The sequence below is a fragment of the Oncorhynchus gorbuscha genome, linkage group LG13 (genome assembly GCF_021184085.1).
Source record: "Oncorhynchus gorbuscha isolate QuinsamMale2020 ecotype Even-year linkage group LG13, OgorEven_v1.0, whole genome shotgun sequence".
Lineage (NCBI taxonomy): Eukaryota > Metazoa > Chordata > Actinopteri > Salmoniformes > Salmonidae > Oncorhynchus > Oncorhynchus gorbuscha.
The window spans coordinates 59650533-59670808 of NC_060185.1; the positions used below are offsets into that span (position 1 = coordinate 59650533).

Here is a 20276-nt window from a genome sequence, read left to right on the forward strand (position 1 = left end):
GTTGTTCAAACCCTCAAAAACTGTTGCCCGCTAAAGATGATCATCTGTTTGCATCTGCCAATTTATTAGCTGTTCAGTATATCGACGGCCTGTCCCCAGAGCTTCCTGTACAGTTCATATCTTTCTGTAACGTGTTGATGCCGGCAATTAAAGACAACGAAAGGCTCAAGTAAGGATGTCACAGAACTGCTCTATATGAAGCACCCCTCCCTTCTGCCCAGCTTCCCTGATGTTGTTATGGCAACCAAGCTGTTTTTTTACCATCCCTGTACCTGTCGCTTCGGCGGAGAGATCGTTTTCTAGACTAAAACTTATAAAGAACTACCTCAGGAAGTATTCGGCTCTCGGATTGATAAGCGCTTTTGACCACCTGAGGAAGCTCCACTCATTGCACTCTCATAGCCTTGACCGCGGCATTTGTTCACCGATATCCCCCTCATACTTTCCATCAGTTGAATTGTTTATTTTTCAAGGCCTGGGGCACTTTTAGCTTCCTAGTACACATGGAAATTAAACATGTTTATGAATGACTTTAAAAAAAAAATACATTTTCAAAAATGTCTTTGTCATTATGGGCTATTGTGTGTAGATGATTAGTAAACCAATTTAATACTTTTTTGGAACAAGGCTGGAAAAAGTCAAGGGGTCTGAATACTTTCTGAAGGCACTGTAAATATGAAAAGTGTGTAAATAGTAGTTTTGTTGTCTCTTTCCAATATATAAGTCATTTTTTATTATTATTACATTGAATTCAAAGTAAAAAATATCTTATGTTGTTCTTGGCTATAACTGTTCTGTACTTTGTCATGTTATTTGTATGTTTTATGTGGGCCGCAGGAAGAGTAGCTGCTGCATGTGTAGTAACTAATGGAGATCCTAATAAACTAAACTAAACAAAACAAAACGTTTTGTATCTACCAACAAGCTGTGCCCCGTCCGGTTCTCACTGGCTCAGAAGCAGAGCTCCAATGTCTTTGTAGCTTGTATTTATCTAAATATGTCTTTGGAGTAAATCACAAAGCTGTCTGGGCCTCCAGAAACTGGCTGAGTGCAGCCCTATTTTGGAAGACATTTGGCTTGCATTCTGGGAGAGCTTCATTTCTCTGAAAACAATCAGAGGGCCCAATGGCTGAGCTGCGTGCCAGGGCTCCATGGTTTATGCATTCGGGACGTATTGAATTATTAGGCAGATATCGGAGGCAGGAGGAGCATTGTGGTCAGGTAGTACACAGCCACACAGCCTGTTTGCCAGCTTAAGAGCTTTAAAGAGAAACGCTGATACGGGGAGCTACAGTAGCCGACATGCATGTCTGTTCTGCAGGCCATGGTTTAAAGCACCGTGCTTTAACGAAGAGAAGAAGACTAGGAAAAAGCTCAATCTGCTGCTTCTGTGTGTTCGCTAAATCAGTCCTCGTCCAACAGGCGTGAGAAACGAAATGTGCGGGAGAGTTATTTGTTTCTAGCAAATATGGAGTCCCGTGAAAACCAAACAAACTGGAACTGGAGCCAAAGTGATGGGAAAACAGCAGAACAATTCCTGACACGATAACAAACTGTGGGCAAACGATAGCAGAGTTCGGAAAGGGCTGGGGGGTGGGAGAGTGGGGTGGTTGGGAGTATGGAGTGGGGATGTAGCTGGCCCATGCCCAGACTCTAGCACCGAGCAGGCATCCAACTACTTCTTCTTCTGGCAGAATCAATCACAGTGAGTTACCACCACTACACTGCTGGCCATAGCATTCAGACAGGCTAACTACTCTTATTCACCAATGGATAATTGCTCACCAAGATTGAAGGGAGGACTCTCAATTGACTAGAGGGGTGGGGGATAAGAAAACATAGTGCATCACGCCCTCCATGAGCACCAATCACATACAACCTGAGCAAGCCTTTGGCAGGGAGTGGTTAAGTCCCATGGGTATTGCTGGCTGAAATATCCTGCGTTCAAACACCACAACATGGGGGCCTGACGACCTACCAGCCAGTCAGGAGGAAGTGGAGTTAATACGGGGGGCCTCATCCCAGTCACCATTAATAAACAGGAGCAGGCATCTTCATGGCCTCCCTCTAATTCTTCATTTGCTTTCCATTAGCCATCAGGTTGAAGACGTCTAGAGGGGCAGTCAGTGAATAGGAGGAGGAGGATAGAGATATAGAGCAGAGAGAGAAATAGAAAGAGAGGGACAGAAATCCCCTGCTAGATAGAGAGCTATCCTTGCAGAGAGAGAGAGAGAGAGAGAGAGAGAGAGAGAGAGAGAGAGAGAGAGAGAGAGAGAGAGAGAGAGAGAGAGAGAGAGAGAGAGAGAGAGAGAGAGAGAGAGAGAGAGAGGCCCCTGCTTCCTTGGCCCACACAGACAGTGCTCTGCAGAGCGGAGCTGCAGTCTCAGCCCTGTAACTCTAACCGCATTCCTTCCAAGCAGAGTGGGCCTGCACAGGGAGCGCTGACCACAAACGCCCCAGCCAGCAGCCCAGTGGCTCCATCATGATCATCCATGATCCATGATCCATCCCACCGACCCAGGCCAGGCCCAGGCTAGCCTCCCTCCCCCAACCCTAACCTCCACCAACTCTGGGGCACCAGGCTCCAGCTCTCCTACCCCACCACCACCACCACAACCCTCACAGTCCATGGCCCCATCAGCCAATACCTGAGCCTGCCCGTGGATGTAGCTGTGAGGCAGTCTGATCGGTCACCCCTGTCTCCAGCTCATCTATTATGCATTTGTTTGTATGATGGCACATTCACATCAATGTCCCCCGTACCGACGGGACAGACCATGTTTAGTTTCTTTTCACTTCCTCTCCCTCGGTCTTGACTCTTGCAGCTAAGTTAATGGATGCAACCATTACCTTTCTCTGACCTGACCCAACGCAGCAGAATGTTTCCTGGAACGCTGGCTAGTGCGAAGGGCGAGGGCAAGACTCACATCAAATAAACCTGTTGGACTGTGATGCGCTGCGTATGCTTTTTCCAGCTGCCTCAGCCTGGCCGGCCCGAGCAGGGTCTTTAATACCAGGGTTAGGGGTTAGGCAATTCATATCACACTACCATAACAGATAATAACCAAGTATGACAGGGAGAGGTTATGAACCCCTCGTAAACCACCTCTCCCACCGACCAGATTAGGAGAGCCTTCATTACAGGATAGTTTAGTCACAGCAAAACGTCACCGGATAAAGAACTCAAACCAACTTTGGGGGAAACTTCAGACACTATAATTAAAATTTGCTGATGGGAAAATGATAAGAAACAGAGAGATTTACAGTATTCGCTTTGTCCATTCTTTCCACTCCTTAGAAACTGTCTGGGATTGTAAAGAATGCCTTATTAACCTCTGATAAATAAATACAAAAAAAATCCTAAATTCATTGCCAATAATGCTTTTATGGTGGAGCAGCATAGGGAGGCGAGGAAATGAAACTGTCACTCTCAACAAGTGTTTCTGAGACAGCGTCGATAGCCCAGAGGAGAAACACAAACTGCTGTTGAATTGGCAGCGGAGAGTCTCGTTTCTTTAAACAGAGCCATGATGCTGTCGTCAAACGCGGATCAAGTCATCACCGCTACATGGAGCCGCACAGTGTGAACAAATAGGCTGTGGATTCATCTCTGGAGTAATCTCCAAAACAATGAAGGGAACAAAGACAATTTTGAAAGAGATTAACATATTATTTGGCCGTTCCAATCTCTCTGTTTTCCTAATGGAAACATTTCACAGTAGAACAAAAAAAAAATACACTAAACCCAAGTTAATAGAGGCCCGACGCTGCCCCAAAGTAAACACTAGTAAAGTTCAGGGCCGGTTGTCGGTTCCACACAGGGCGAACCTGAGTACGAGTGTTTCTCTGAGGACCGGCTCTAGTCCTCCCTGACAGCAAAGCTAACGGCTGCGGTGTGACCAGGCCATGCATTCAAAGGACTCGGCGAAATGGATATTCGGGAATAAAAATTCTGCAGTTACCCCCTCCGGTCTCAGGAAAACATTCCCCCTAGCACACCTTCACCTCAAGCACAGGAGTACAGAGCCGGGCTGTGTCACCTTACACCGAGCAGGGATCCGCAACCCAAATAAAAGCCCAACACCTGGGGGGGTTAAAGAAGAATAACACGGTGACTGTCCCTGCACTGACCGCAAACCTCCTCTCCTCTTCAAACTGTATGGGAAGCTAAACATTTGAGCGGAAACCCCCATCCGAGACAATGATTGAAATTAAAACAGTGGGGAAGTTGACTTTGTTTGCCGGCGATCAGATATCAAAAGAGAAGTAGCGTTGTGACTTACAGGCGGCCAAGCTTGGGTGTGGACTGGAACAGCAGCTCTGGGAGAACCTGCAGCTTGTTCCGGTTCAGACGCCTGGAGAGAGAGAGAGGGAGAGAGAGGGGGAGAGGAGAGAGAGGGGAGAGAGAGAGAGAGAGAGAGAGAGAGAGAGAGAGAGAGAGAGAGAGAGAGAGAGAGAGAGAGAGAGAGAGAGAGAGAGAGAGAGAGAGAGAGAGAGAGAGAGAGTGAGAGGGAGAGGGAGAGAGAGGGGGAGAGGAGAGAGAGCGCAAGGGCAGGGCGAAAGCATCAGTCTGGTCAAATAAGCACTGTTTGATGAGGCATTCAGACATTTAACTATGTGAAATGAATAGAGTAGAGTTTGGGCTGTGTTGGTGTGTAGTGTAGTGTGAGAGAGACACAAAGAGACAGACTTAGGGAACATTAGAGGGCTGAAACATACGGCAACATCAAGCACCATTGTGTTGTGGTACAGCAGGGAACAGAGATCGATGAGAAGGCCGGCGAAATGTAAACGACACACAGACGCTCCAATCAATCAATCAGATTAGAACCTCCGAAGGGGGATGACCCTTTTTTCGCGGAACAGGAAGACTGGGATAAGCCAATGGCAGCGCCCCGGGTCAAGAGTTCACAGATGGGCTAAAGCGGGTGACTTCCTATGAAGATGGGCATAGGTTATCAGGCTCTGAAGTCATCTGAAGCCTTTAAAGGCCATTATCACTGTGGTGAGCCTCTACAGGCTAACATGGGGGGGGGGGGGGATGGGGTTCCGGATGCTAGGCCTTATCATGGCACCAAAGCCTTTCTCTGAGACAGGGGGTCACAGGGCACAGCTGAGGTATGTGGAGGAAGACGGGGGAGGTTCTCAGGATGTCATGAAAGAAGCCCTCAGAGCTTGATCACTCTCCCTCTGTCTCCCTCTGTCCTCATCCATCCCTGGCCTGCACAGCCGGATGGAGAGACTAAAGGCTTACCTAACACCTAGCCAGCTAGCATATCTACTTTCCATGCTGTTACGCCACAAATCATAATAGCTCAAAGCAAAGGCCTCAATCTCTGACCTGACCTCAATGAGGAACACAACATTAGGGAGAAGATCAACTGTCACATACGTTGTCAAGCCTGGAATACTCCTATAGGACACATTTGATGTACCACTTGACAGCACTGACTTTGATCTAATCGAAGTAAATCAGATCTGTTTTGATACTTTCCTCCGCGGATTCCTTAGCTCCATTTCAGCAAAGGTCAACTCCCTCACCCCATTACTTTACTCTACTGACATACATTTCCCTCAGAGAGAGAGAGAGAGACAACATGACTGGAGATATGTTCCCATGGCCCTGTCTACGATCTCTGTCAGTGTGGTCCCTGTCACGTTACACCGCGGTACTAACGCCCACCTGTCCCAGAGCCAGGGTCATAAAGCGAGAGGTCCATGTGTGCAAGTGCGCGCGCCCGTGCCATACAAACAGCACCCTGACCGCCCAAGTCACACATGGGCTCCAGTCAACAGGGCAGGAGTGTCAGTGCGTAGTCTGCGGACATAGGACCCTTCACTCAGACCCTGGTTCTTTCCCAGCCGTATCCAGACCCATACCAGGGTCAGAAGGGGATGACGGGGGCAGGAATGTCAGAATACTGCAAAATTCCAGAGCGGTGTGAAAAGCGGATGGGCCGGCAGAATAACATCCAGGCAGAGTGAGTTCCTGGCAGGATAGGAAGAGGCTGTGACAGAAAGGGGACTTGGCTGGGAGATCTGGGAGATGGTCTGCCCAGGTACTGACGCACATTCGACAGGCGGACTTGGACCATCGTCATGGCTGGCAAGCCTGGCATGGATGGGTTTGGTTTAGTTACCAGTGTGTGGTGAGCCAGCTACTTCCAGAACGAAACAAACCCAATGACAGACAAGATCAGTAAGCCAAATGTCTAGGTTATTGACTTGGACATCAGAAGCAGTTCCCTCCATGTTGTTTTGACCGAGTAGTCAGTTTCACGTCAGAGTGTTAATGTTCGCACTCAGGAGTGATGTGGAGGTATGCTTCAACCGTGTCGAGGAGCAGGTGAGAGAGTCACCCACCTTGACGTTTAAATGCAGGTAATCTATATCATCCTTACCTAAATATGCCTTTTTGAGTGCTTCTGAGAGTGCATATATGGTATTCACACACACACACACACACAACGCACACAGACAAACAAACACGCACACTTAAGCACACAGAAACAGTGTAAATACCCTAAACGTGGTATTAGGGGTGAAAAGTTTCTAGAGGGTGTCAGTCTGCTGCAGTGGCTGCTGGGTAAGGAAGTGAGGTTGTCTAGGGATACTTACAGTCTCTCTAGCTGTTTGAGGTCCTGGAACGCCCCCCTCTCAATCACTGTGATCTGGTTGTCCTCTAGGTGCCTGACAGAAAAGAGGGAGACAACATTATAAATCATGGGTTAAACACAACATGGGGTAAAGCTACAGAACTCCTTTTAGAAGCAAGACCATGTACTCCTTTTAGAAGCAAGACCATGTACTCCTTTTCAAAGCAACACCGTGTACTCCTTTTAGAAGCAAGACCTTGTACTCCTTTTAGAAGCAAGACCATGTACTCCTTTTAGAAGCAAGACCATGTACTCATTTTAGAAGCAAGACCATGTACTCCTTTTAGAAGCAAGACCATGTACTCCTTTTCAAAGCAACACAATGCACTCCTTTTAGAAGCAATACAATGTACTCCTTTTAGAAACAAGACCATGTACTCCTTTTAGAAGCAAGACCATGTACTCCTTTTCAAAGCAACACAATGCACTCCTTTTAGAAGCAATACAATGTACTCCTTTTAGAAACAAGACCATGTACTATAACTGCAGGGTTTTCCTTTGAGGTCTAAATGTGTATTCCTTACTTTAGCCTGTCGAGTGTCTACCCTCTGCTCTGGGAACATCATGTCATGTTTCAGGATCCCTAAGGTTTTCCAGATGCCTTACAAAGGCAGAACATCTCCATCTCCATGGATATGCTGTTTATATTTGTGTCTCTGGATATTAGGGCCAATTTGGAGTGACATATATGAGAAGCACATGAATCGCAGAGTGACTGATACTCATGGCGGCTTGATACAACCAAGGCCATAAGCAGAAAGTGGAAACGCGAGACAGAAAACATTCTACCCTTCTCATGTGGAATTCCGGTCTTTTGGCAGGAGGCTCTCGGTTATAAATTGTCTTTTAAGCAAATGTTTATACATGTGACTGCTTTACTGCTATTAATACATGTTTTTGTCATATCCGTTTGTCAGGGGGAGATGACACAGTTGGCCTCATCATAAGAGAAATATTCAGAGGCAATTTGTGAAGAATACCGCAGGTTTCCAGACTAACCCATTGGCCTAGCCAAAAGCCAGCAGCTCTAATACCCGTGGATTGGTCTCAGATGGAGCTAGTTAGGCAAAGACCAAAATGTTTAGCCCAAAATAATTGCCTTATTTGGTTGATAAAAGACGAATCCTATACCTTGGATGATGATCTGATATATAAATCCGGTTCCCACAAACGAGGGATCAAACTCTCGCTGGTTTATCTATCGACGTTTAAGTAAATATTCTCTGAACCCACCAGATGGGGTTCAGATGGGGTTGTGTGTATCGTGTAGTATAATAGTATTGTTTTCATATAGTTTATGTGGTCCATTATCCATATGGGACATAGGCCAGCAACTACACTATCATGAGGGGCAAGCCAGCAGAGAAAAAGGACCTACAGTAATGTGCTCATCAGCCCAAAACGAAGGGACCAAGGGAATCCCTTAAATGTGTGTGTGTGTGTGTGTGTGTGTGTGTGTGTGTGTGTGTGTGTGTGTGTGTGTGTGTGTGTGTGTGTGTGTGTGTGTGTGTGTGTGTGTGTGTGTGTGTGTGTGTGTGTGTGTGTGTGTGTGTGTGTGTGTGTGTGTGTGTGTGTGTGTGTGTGTGTGTGTACTCAGATGTCGTTCCCAAGACTTCTACATCCACATGGTTTGGAGTAGGGAAATGTCACTGGCTGACTGCTGTTAATCATGAACCACATAAAAAAAAGGTAGCCGACCCGGCTGACTGTACTACAGGACAGACCCTGCTTATTACCACTCCTTGGGCACTTTCGATTGCCGGTTATTTCTGTCTCCACGCCATCCATTTACACGCCCTTGTTCAGGAGGTAAACAGCACCAAGACGTTGTTAGATTACAGTCATTAGCTCAGCACGCGGTCACACGTGCTCAAGCTCTCTCTTCGGGCAAGAGAGGGGAGGAAGGAGCCCGTCGAGTCAATCGGTGCAACTCCAAACCGATGCGTGTCAAACACTTTCCTTTGTGTATCATCATTGTGATATAGCCGTGAGAGGAGTTGGAGGGAAGTTATACTACAGTTGGGTTTTTACTGCATGTCATTAGCCAGGTAAAACGTACCAACGCTATGCTTTTTAACCTTGTAAATATTGTGCAATTATGACATTTTGCTCCCATGATTCCACATTTCCATTTGCTTAGTTATTTCCAATGGCTCGTAATCGTGGGATTTTAGACAGCTACTTATAGGTTAAACATAAACATAGTAAATTCAAAATGACTTACTTAATCACTATAACCTGTTTCTTTCCTAATGACTATAACCAATGTTTCTCCCTTAATGACACAAATGCATTAAAACAAAGCAACCTGGGTAAGTCCAAATTTAGTTAGGATTTTTATGCAGTGAGACAATTGAGACATGGATTTGTATCCCTTGAGACAATTGAGACATGGATTTGTATCCCTTGAGACAATTGAGACATGGATTTGTATCCCTTGAGACAATTGAGACATGGATTTGTATCCCTTGAGACAATTGAGACATGGATTTGTATCCCTTGAGACAATTGAGACATGGATTTGTATCCCTTGAGACAATTGAGACATGGATTTGTATCCCTTGAGACAATTGAGACATGGATTTGTATCCCTTGAGACAATTGAGACATGGATTTGTATCCCTTGAGACAATTGAGACATGGATTTGTATCCCTTGAGACAATTGAGACATGGATTTGTATCCCTTGAGACAATTGAGACATGGATTTGTATCCCTTGAGACAATTGAGACATGGATTTGTATCCCTTGAGACAATTGAGACATGGATTTGTATCCCTTGAGACAATTGAGACATGGATTTGTATCCCTTGAGACAATTGAGACATGGATTTGTATCCCTTGAGACAATTGAGACATGGATTTGTATCCCTTGAGACAATTGAGACATGGATTTGTATCCCTTGAGACAATTGAGACATGGATTTGTATCCCTTGAGACAATTGAGACATGGATTTGTATCCCTTGAGACAATTGAGACATGGATTTGTATCCCTTGAGACAATTGAGACATGGATTTGTATCCCTTGAGACAATTGAGACATGGATTTGTATCCCTTGAGACAATTGAGACATGGATTTGTATCCCTTGAGACAATTGAGACATGGATTTGTATCCCTTGAGACAATTGAGACATGGATTTGTATCCCTTGAGACAATTGAGACATGGATTTGTATCCCTTGAGACAATTGAGACATGGATTTGTATCCCTTGAGACAATTGAGACATGGATTTGTATCCCTTGAGACAATTGAGACATGGATTTGTATCCCTTGAGACAATTGAGACATGGATTTGTATCCCTTGAGACAATTGAGACATGGATTTGTATCCCTTGAGACAATTGAGACATGGATTTGTATCCCTTGAGACATGGATTGAGACATGAGACATTTTGTATCCCTTGAGACAATTGAGACATGGATTTGTATCCCTTGAGACAATTGAGACATGGATTTGTATCCCTTGAGACAATTGAGACATGGATTTGTATCCCTTGAGACAATTGAGACATGGATTTGTATCCCTTGAGACAATTGACAATTGAGACATTGGATTTTTAAACCTTGAGACAATTGAGACAGACAAACCTTGAGACAATTGAGATTTTTAAACCTTGAGACAATTGAGACAGATTTTTAAACCTTGAGACAATTGAGACATGGATTTTTAAACCAATTGAGACAAGACAATTGAGACCTGGATTTTTGAGACACCTTGAGACAATTGAGACATGGATTTTTAAACCTTGAGACAATTGAGACATGGATTTGTATCCCTTGAGACAATTGAGACATGGATTTTTAAACCTTGAGACAATTGGGACTTGGATTTTTAAACCTTGAGACAATTGAGACAGATTTTTAAACCTTGAGACAATTGAGACATGGATTTTTAAACAATTGAGACAATTGAGACAATGGATTTTTCCCTTGAACCTTGAGACAATTGAGACATGGATTTTTAAACCTTGAGACAATTGAGACAGATTTTTAAACCTTGAGACAATTGAGACATGGATTTTTAAACCTTGAGACAATTGAGACAGATTTTTAAACCTTGAGACAATTGAGACATGGATTTTTAAACCTTGAGACAATTGAGACCTGGATTTTTAAACCTTGAGACAATTGAGACATGGATTTGTATCCCTTGAGACAATTGAGACATGGATTTGTATCCCTTGAGACAATTGAGACATGGATTTGTATCCCTTGAGACAATTGAGACATGGATTTGTATCCCTTGAGACAATTGAGACATGGATTTGTATCCCTTGAGACAATTGAGACATGGATTTGTATCCCTTGAGACAATTGAGACATGGATTTGTATCCCTTGAGACAATTGAGACATGGATTTGTATCCCTTGAGACAATTGAGACATGGATTTGTATCCCTTGAGACAATTGAGACATGGATTTGTATCCCTTGAGACAATTGAGACATGGATTTGTATCCCTTGAGACAATTGAGACATGGATTTGTATCCCTTGAGACAATTGAGACATGGATTTGTATCCCTTGAGGATTTGTATCCTTGAGACAATTGAGACATGGATTTGTATCCCTTGAGACAATTGAGACATGGATTTGTATCCCTTGAGACAATTGAGACATGGATTTGTATCCCTTGAGACAATTGAGACATGGATTTGTATCCCTTGAGACAATTGAGACATGGATTTGTATCCCTTGAGACAATTGAGACATGGATTTTTAAACCTTGAGACAATTGGGACATGGATTTTTAAACCTTGAGACAATTGAGACAGATTTTTAAACCTTGAGACAATTGAGACATGGATTTTTAAACCTTGAGACAATTGAGACATGGATTTTTAAACCTTGAGACAATTGAGACCTGGATTTTTAAACCTTGAGACAATTGAGACATGGATTTTTAAACCTTGAGACAATTGAGACATGGATTTGTATCCCTTGAGACAATTGAGACATGGATTTTTAAACCTTGAGACAATTGGGACATGGATTTTTAAACCTTGAGACAATTGAGACAGATTTTTAAACCTTGAGACAATTGAGACATGGATTTATAAACCTTGAGACAATTGAGACCTGGATTTTTAAACCTTGAGACAATTGAGACGTGGATTTTTAAACCTTGAGACAATTGAGACATGGATTTTTAAACCTTGAGACAATTGAGACAGATTTTTAAACCTTTAGACAATTGAGACATGGATTTTTAAACCTTGAGACAATTGAGACCTGGATTTTTAAACCTTGAGACAATTGAGACAGATTTTTAAACCTTGAGACAATTGAGACATGGATTTTTAAACCTTGAGACAATTGAGACATGGATTTTTAAACCTTGAGACAATTGAGACAGATTTTTAAACCTTGAGACAATTGAGACATGGATTTTTAAACCTTGAGACAATTGAGACATGGATTTTTAAACCTTGAGACAATTGAGACAGATTTTTAAACCTTGAGACAATTGAGACATGGATTTTTAAACCTTGAGACAATTGAGACATGGATTTTTAAACCTTGAGACAATTGAGACATGGATTTTTAAACCTTGAGACAATTGAGACACGGATTGAGCGTCATTAAGATGGTGAATGGGCAAGACAAAAGATTGAAGTGCCTTTGAACGGGGCATGGTAATAGGTTTTTCACTCTCAGTTTCCCGTGTGTATGAAGAATGGTCCACCACCTAAAGGACATCCAGTCAACTTCATAACTGTGGGATGCATTGGAGTCAACATTGGGGTGTGGGGGGTGCATCTCAATATTAGGAAGGTGTTATTCATGTTTTGTACCCTCAGTGTATATCAACGTTATATCAAATTTGGTCTTATTATCATGTTTATTTGTGAAGGACGGAGAGAATGCTTACAGAACTCGCAGGTTCTTGATGCCAGAAAAGTCAACTTTAGTGATCCTGGTGATGTTATTCCTGTCCAAGTCCCTGAAAGGAGAGAGAGAGAGAGAGAGATATGTTAGAATGATAATCACACATCATCATAATCAGGGTCAGTCTATCAGTTCTCTATCCACGCTGGTGAACATGGGATGGTAATGCAGAGGTTCCCTGGCCGCAGCCCAAGCAGCACACTGCTCTGCTCTGTGGAGATAATGGCGGGGCTGTGAGGTGGTGTGCTGGGTGTCCTTCACGCTGTGGAAGATTGCCCCTGAGGTGTGGAGAAGAGCACCTTCTCTTCAGTCTCTCTCTGCCTTGTGGCCCCTACCTAAGACACCGGGGGCCACAAGTCCTTTCATCCCAGAGACTTTGTACCTGACTTCCTTAATGGGCAAAGAGGAGCCATCCAGGACTCTCTGAGTGGCCCCAAACTCTGCTCATATCACACTGGGGCTATATAACACACTGGGGCCAACAGGTAAGATGCTAGAGTGCTCACCTGTGTGTGTGTGTGTGTGTGTGTGTGTGTGTGTGTGTGTGTGTGTGTGTGTGTGTGTGTGTGTGTGTGTGTGTGTGTGTGTGTGTGTGTGTGTGTGTGTGTGTGTGTGTGCGTGCGTGCGTGCGTGCGTGCGTGCGTGCGTGCGTGCGTGTGTGTTTGCTCACTCATGGAAATCCACATACCATTGCGTGGGGATCATAGGCCTGCCTGTAACTATGTCAGTGTGTATTGACAGCATTCATACTGACAGCATGAATGTAGGATAAGACTGGAGAATGAAAAAAGGCCTCGAACAAATATACATTGATGTTACTTCTGATTTGATACATTTTTCTCTCTGGAGCCAAAAGCTTATCTTGCTTGCAGACTGTTACTCCGATTGAACTACTTCTCAGAATGTACGACACAAAGGAAGAATTAGGGAAGAAAAAAACACACACATTAAATACACACACACCCTTACACACACTCTTGCATGAGCACACGTAAGCACACACAGACACACAGACACACACACACACACACGCACACACTAGGGCTGGAAATGGCCAGGAACCTCACAATACGATATTATCACGATACTTAGATGCCGATACGATATGTGCTGCGATTCTGGCGATTCTCGCGATTCTACTATATGTATTGCAAATTCATACTGCGATTTGATTGTGATTTGATGTTCCAAACATATTGCTCACTATATGTCTACTGCAGAGAGACAAGAGAGAACAGAGGAAATGAGTTTTGACCAGTCAGGGAAATATGTTGGCTCACTACTTAAAAAGAAGATGGAGAACAAGCTCTACGATTACAAAGTGTTTTGCCGCAGGTACACCTGACTAGCGCTAGGTAACGCTACCTACAGTACTATTTAAAACATTTTCTAAATCAATATTTGAAGTCAAATATCGATATATTTTCCAAAAAGAATATTGCGATTATGTAACTGTTTCGCTCTTCTATCCCATCGCTAACACGCACACACACACACACACACACACACACACACACACACACACACACACACACACACACACACACACACACACACACACACACACACACACACACACACACACACACACACACACACACACACACACACACACACACACACACACACACACACGGGTCTCCTGACGTGGGGCTCAGTGTATGTTTCTCATAATATAAATAAACATTTATAAATCTGATTTAAAGGCATATTGGATTTCAAAAGACTTCCCCAGCTCTGCACATAAAGAGCTCTAATGGGAGCCATATTGTGGCCTTAGAGAGGACAGGGGCCTGACTGCTGGTGAAGTCACCCTCCCATTCCTCACTCTTACCCTCTACTCTTCTCTCTCACCCTCTCTCTGCTCTTCTCTCTCACCATCTCTCTGCTCTTCTCTCTCACACTCTCCCTGCTCTTCTCTCACCCTCTCTCTGCTCTCCTCTCTCACCCTCTCCCTGCTCTTCTCTCTGCTCTTCACTCTCCCCCTCTCTCTGCTCTCTCACACGCTCTCTGTTCCATCTCTCACTCTCGCTACTTTTTTTCTATCGCCCTCCTGTCCCTTACTCTCACTCTTTCAACTTCTCATTCTGACCCTCAACTCTCTGTCCCTCACTCACCCTCTCTCTCTCGCCCTGCCTCTCGGTCCCACACAGCACTATCTCGATCCCCTTCTCTAACCCAGCATTCATCCTCCCTCGCACTACAATCTCTCCTCTCTTATCTCTATCCTTCACTGTTCCCAGTAACTGTTACATCGTGGAAAACGTGTTTCACCAGGGAATATAATCAGGCATCGCTACTCAAAGAAGTCAATTAAACAGGCTTTTAGAACACTGTGATCTGGTAGGGGTCAGCAATCGACAAGCGGCTTTTGTGCACCCTGCTGCCCATTGTATGTTTTCATTTGTGTGAGGGATAAGGTGGCAATCCAAACAGCAGGTGTTCAGGGCCTCACAATGCCCACCCCCAGGCCACCCCACCCACTCAAGGCCTTTAAACCACTGAACCAACTAGTCTGGCACAGAAGCTGACAGAGTGTTTTACTTTACCTCGGGCGAAATCACTTACAAGAGCACTTTATTGATGCATCGACCGACCGGACAAGAAAATACATTTATTTTGGCCCAGGAACATTATGTTGCACAAATGACATATCGGGTGACACGTAACGAAAAGGCCCCTAAAGCCCCTTCAAATCCATGGGAGAAGAATTTTTACAAAAACACATAAACGATCTCTCTTTTCTCCATCTTACACTTTGCTTCACAATGTGCTTCCTGCTGTAATCTCCTATTGTTTTCCTTGAAGGTTAAGTCGCCTGGTCTTCCACAGCAGGTATGCTCCACTTCCTTCTCAACGCCTCTAAACCATGTTCGGAATCTTCATTGAGTTACTCCTCTCATGCTCAGAACTACACCATATATACAAAAGTATGTGGACACCCCTTCAAATTAGTGGATTCGGCCATTTCAGCCCGACCCGTTGCTGAAAGGTGTATACAATTGAGCACACAGACATGCAATCCCCATAGACATTGGCAGTAGGATGGCCTTACTGAAGGGCTCAGTGACTTTCAACGGAGCATTATCATACAGTAGGATGTCACCTTTCCAACAAGTCAGTTCGTCAAATTTCTGCTCTGCTAGAGCTGCCCCGGTCAACAATAAGTGCTGTTATTGTGAAGTGGAAACGTCTAGGAGCAACAACGGCTCAGCCATGAAGTGGTAGGCCACACAAGCTCACAGAACTAAATCGCTGAGTGTTGAAACGCATAGCGCTGGGGTGGGCAACTCCGGTCCTCGGGGGCCTGATTGGTGTGACACTTTTTCTCCATCCCTAACAAACACAGCTGATTAATCTAATTGCATTCTAAATTGAAGATCATGATTAGGCGATTATTGGAATCTGGTGTGTTAGCTGGGGCTTGGGCAAAATTGTGACACCAATCAGGCCCTCGAGGACTGGAATTGCCCACTCCTGCTGGCGGGTAAAAATCATCTGTCCTTGGTTGCAACACTTACTACTGAGTTCAAAACTGCCTCTGGAAGCAACGTCAGCACAAGAACTGTTAGTCGGAAGATTCATGAAATGGGTTTCAGTGGAAACGCGTTCTCTGGAGTGATTAAACATGCTTCAACATCTGGCTGATGGACACATCTGGGTTTGGCAGATACCAGGAGAACGCTACCTGCCTGAGTGCATAGTGTCAACTGTAAAGCTTGGTGGAGGAGGAATAACGGAGCTGTTTTTCGTGGTTCGGGCCAGGCCCCTTATTTCAAGTGAAAGAAATCTTAACGCTACAATATACAATGACATTCTAGACAATTCTGTGCTTCCATCTTGAGGCAACAGTATTGGGGAAGGCCCTATCCTGTTTCAGCATGACAACGCCTCCGTGCACAAAGCAAGGTCCATACACATATGGTTTGTCGAGATCGGTGTGAAAGAACGTCACTGGCCTGCGTAGATCCCAGACCTTAAACCTATCGAACACCTTTGGGATGAATTGGAATGCCAACTGCGAGCCAGGCCTAATCTCCCAACATCAGTGCTCGACCTCACGAATGCTCTTGTGACTGAATGGAAGCAAGTCCCCGCAGTAATGTTCCAACATCTAATGGAAAGGTCGTTGTCCTCTTCACCCCAGTCTGGTCGTTGAAGGTGAAGGTCTGAGGTGGGGTGAAGGTCGTTGAACCTTCACCCCAGTCTGAGGTCCTGAGCTCTCTGGAGCAGGTTTTTCCTCAATAATCTCTCTGTACTATGCTCCGTTCATCTTGCCACCACCAAGTTTCACCGTAGCGAATCTTCTTTCTTATGGCCTGAGAGACCTTTAGGTGCTTTTTGGCAAACTCCAAGCGGGCAGCCACGTGCCTTTTACTGAAAAGTGGCTTCCGTTTGGCCACTCTACCATAAATGCCTTATTGGTGGAGTGCTGCAGAGATAGTTGTCTTTCTGGAAGGTACTCCCATGTCCACAGAGGAATTCTGGAGCTCTCTCAGAGTGGCCATTGGGTTCTTGGTCACCTCCCTGACCAAGGCCCTTCTCCCCCGATTGCTCAGTTTGGCCAGCTCTAGGAAGAGTCTTGGTGTTTCCAAACTTCTTCCATTTAAGAATGATGGAGGCCATTGTGTTTTTGCGGACCTTCATTTCTACAGACATTTTTTGGGACCCTTCCCCAGATCTGTGCCTCGACACAATCCTGTCTCGGATCTCTATAGAAAATTCCTTCGACCTCTCGGCTTGGTTTTGCTCTGACATGTATTGTCAACTATGTGACCTCAAGTTGTAGAAACATCACCAGGATGATCAATGTTTACAGGATGCACCTGAGCTCAATTTTGAGTCTCTTGCAAACGCTTTGAATACTTATGTAAATAAGATATTTTGTTTTTGCTTCTTTATACATTTGCAAAAATATAAAAACCTGTTTTTGCTTTGTCATTATGTGGTATTGTGTGTAAACGGACGAGAAAAAAATATGTATTTAATACATTTTTGAATAAGGCTGTAACATAACGTGTTACACATTTCCAAATGTGGAAAAAGTGAAGGGGTCTGAATACTTTCTGAATGCAATGTGTGTATGTAAGCGGCCATTTCATTTGATAGAACATTATAATGTCTTTCATTTACATTGTATTAGGATGAATGTGGACAGAACTGATGAGAACATTCCTTCCTCAAGCACTTACATGACCATATTACACGGAACAGTTTACAAGTAATGTGAGATCTGCAATTAACATAGCAGACATTTTAAAGTTATCATGTTCTCGTTGGAATGTTCACTGATTTATGTAACTACACAGATCTGCACAGGCCATTGAATGATGGCTACCATCACAAATATTTCCAGATCACACACAAACTACAAGACATTTGAGACTTTACTGCAGCTGATGCAATGCTTTTCTAAGGCTCTTATCGGGATATTGGTGGTTTCCAGGGTGGAACGTGGCCCATTGCTCCCTCCTTCCCTCCCTACCGCAGTCCTCCCTTTTTTTCCAGCACATTCAAGCTCTTCCCTCTTCCCAGTCCTGTGTGTTTTCCTGTTGGAAAGCCACTTCATTTCCACTTGTGACAGATCAAATAGGGAGGTTTGTAAACTCAATCGCGAGTCTGAGGAATCAAGTATTCTCTTTCTGCCTTCCTTTCATCTCCTCCACAAGGGTCTGGATGCAACACATTCAGTGCCTTGCAAAATACTTCACCCCCCTTGGCGTTTTTCATTGCATAATAACCTGTAATTTAAATTGATTTTTATTTGGATTTCAGGTAATGGACAGACACAAAATAGTCCAAATTGGTGAAGTGAAATGATTTTGAATTTTTTTTATAAACATTTTTTAAATGTAAAACTGAAAAGTGGTGCGTGCATATCTATTCACACGCTTTGCTACGAAGCCCCTAAATAAGATCTGGTGCAACCAATTACCTTCAGAAGTCACATAATTCGTTAAAAACAGGCCACCTGTGTGCAATCTAAGTGTCACATGATCTCAGTATATATACACCTGTTCTGAAAGGCCCCAGAGTCTGCAACACCACTAAGCAAGGGGCACCACCAAGCATGTGGCACCATGAAGACCAAGGAGACCAAACCTGCCAAGATAGGGCCACCCACCAAAACTCACGGACCAGGCAAGGAGGTCATTAATCAGAGAGGCAACAAAGAGACCAAAGATATGGAGCTGCAAAGCTCCACAGCGGAGATTGAAGCATCTGTCCATAGAACCACTTTAAGCCGTACACTCCACAGAGCTGGGCTTTATGGAAGATAGGCCAGAAAAAAGTCATTGCTTAAAGAAATAAATTAGCAAACACGTTTGGTGTTCGCCAAAAGGCATGTGGGAGACTCCCCAAACATATGGAAGAAGGTAGTCTGGTCAGATGAGACTAAAATGTAGCTTTTTGGCCATCAAGGAAAACACTATGTCTGGCACAAATTCAACACCTCTCACATCCCCGAGAATACAATCCCCACAGTGAAGCATGGTGGTGGTTGCATCATTTACATCAGCAGGGACTGGGAAACTGCTCAGAATTTAAGGAATGATGGATGGCGCTAAACACAGAGACATTCTAGAGGGAAACCTGTTTCAGTCTTCCAGAGATTTAAGACTGGGACAGAGGTTCACCTTCCAGCAGGACAATGACCCTAAGCATACTGCTAAAGCAACACTCAAGTGGTTTAAAGGGAAACGTTTAAATGTTTTGGAATGGCCTAGTCAAAGCCCAGACCTCAATCCAATTGAGAATCTATTTTATAACTTAAAGATTGCTCTACACCAGCGGAACCCATCCAACTTGAAGGAGCTGTAGCAGTTATGCCTTGAAGAATGGGCAAAAGTCCCAGTGGCTAGATGTGCCAAGTTTACAGATACATCCCCCAAGACAATTGCAGCTGTAATTGCTGCAAAAGGTGGCTCTACAAAGTATTGACTTTGCGGGGGGGTGAATAGTTATGCACGCTCAAGTTTTCTGTTTTTTTTGTCTTATTTCTTGTTTGTTTCACAATAAAAAATATTTTGTGTCTTGTTTCAGAGATGTTGTGTAAATCAAATGATACAAACCCCCCCAAAAATCAAGTTTAATTCAAGGTTGTAAGGCAACAAAATAGGAAAACTGGGGGTGAATACTTTCGCAAGCCACTGGACACCAATGTTACTGCATTCCTAGGGTGACAAATCAACCCTGACATCTCTGTGGAGAGTGCCCCTTCAAAACACATTATCTTAGACACCTACTTAACATGCAGGGTGACCACATTTAAAATACCCAAATTATGTGACAAAGGGATGATAATTGCGGGACATTCACAAGTCAGTGTAGTCTACAGTACATTCATATTTTTTTTTTGGGGGGGGGGATGTCCTCTCCAAGTTCAGCTGGAATTTAGACCAAAAGGATTTTACAAATGTGATTGGTTGACGATCTGACATTGGCCTACGTGCCAAAATGTGGGACTATTCCACATAATCCGAGACATGTGGTCACTCTAATAGTGTGTGTATAGGCATAGTTCATGGATCACTTGAGCCTGGCAAACATCTTTAAACTACAGGTAGCTAGCTGTAGGTAGGTAGCTTCATGTAATGATAATAAATTGTACACCGTCACCATTACTGCAAACAAACAGGACTCTGACCACTCTCAATACATTCAGGGAGGAGTCACACACACAAAGAGATGGGAAGGGAGATATACAATGAGCTCTGCAAGTATTGGT

At 44.1% G+C, this 20276-nt stretch overlaps 1 protein-coding gene across 2 annotated transcripts in view; it reads right to left on the reverse strand.

The window, feature by feature from the left end:
- The window catches only part of LOC123993221 (slit homolog 3 protein-like), a 240699-nt gene that overhangs the window by 211379 nt on the left and 9044 nt on the right, over positions 1-20276 (reverse strand). For both annotated transcript variants that reach the window (XM_046295122.1, XM_046295124.1), the window contains exons 2-4: positions 12531-12602; positions 6619-6690; positions 4284-4355 (exon numbers count right to left, since the gene is read on the reverse strand). In XM_046295122.1, the coding sequence (XP_046151078.1) occupies positions 4284-4355; positions 6619-6690; positions 12531-12602 (216 nt within the window). The remainder of the gene's footprint in view (positions 1-4283; positions 4356-6618; positions 6691-12530; positions 12603-20276) is intronic.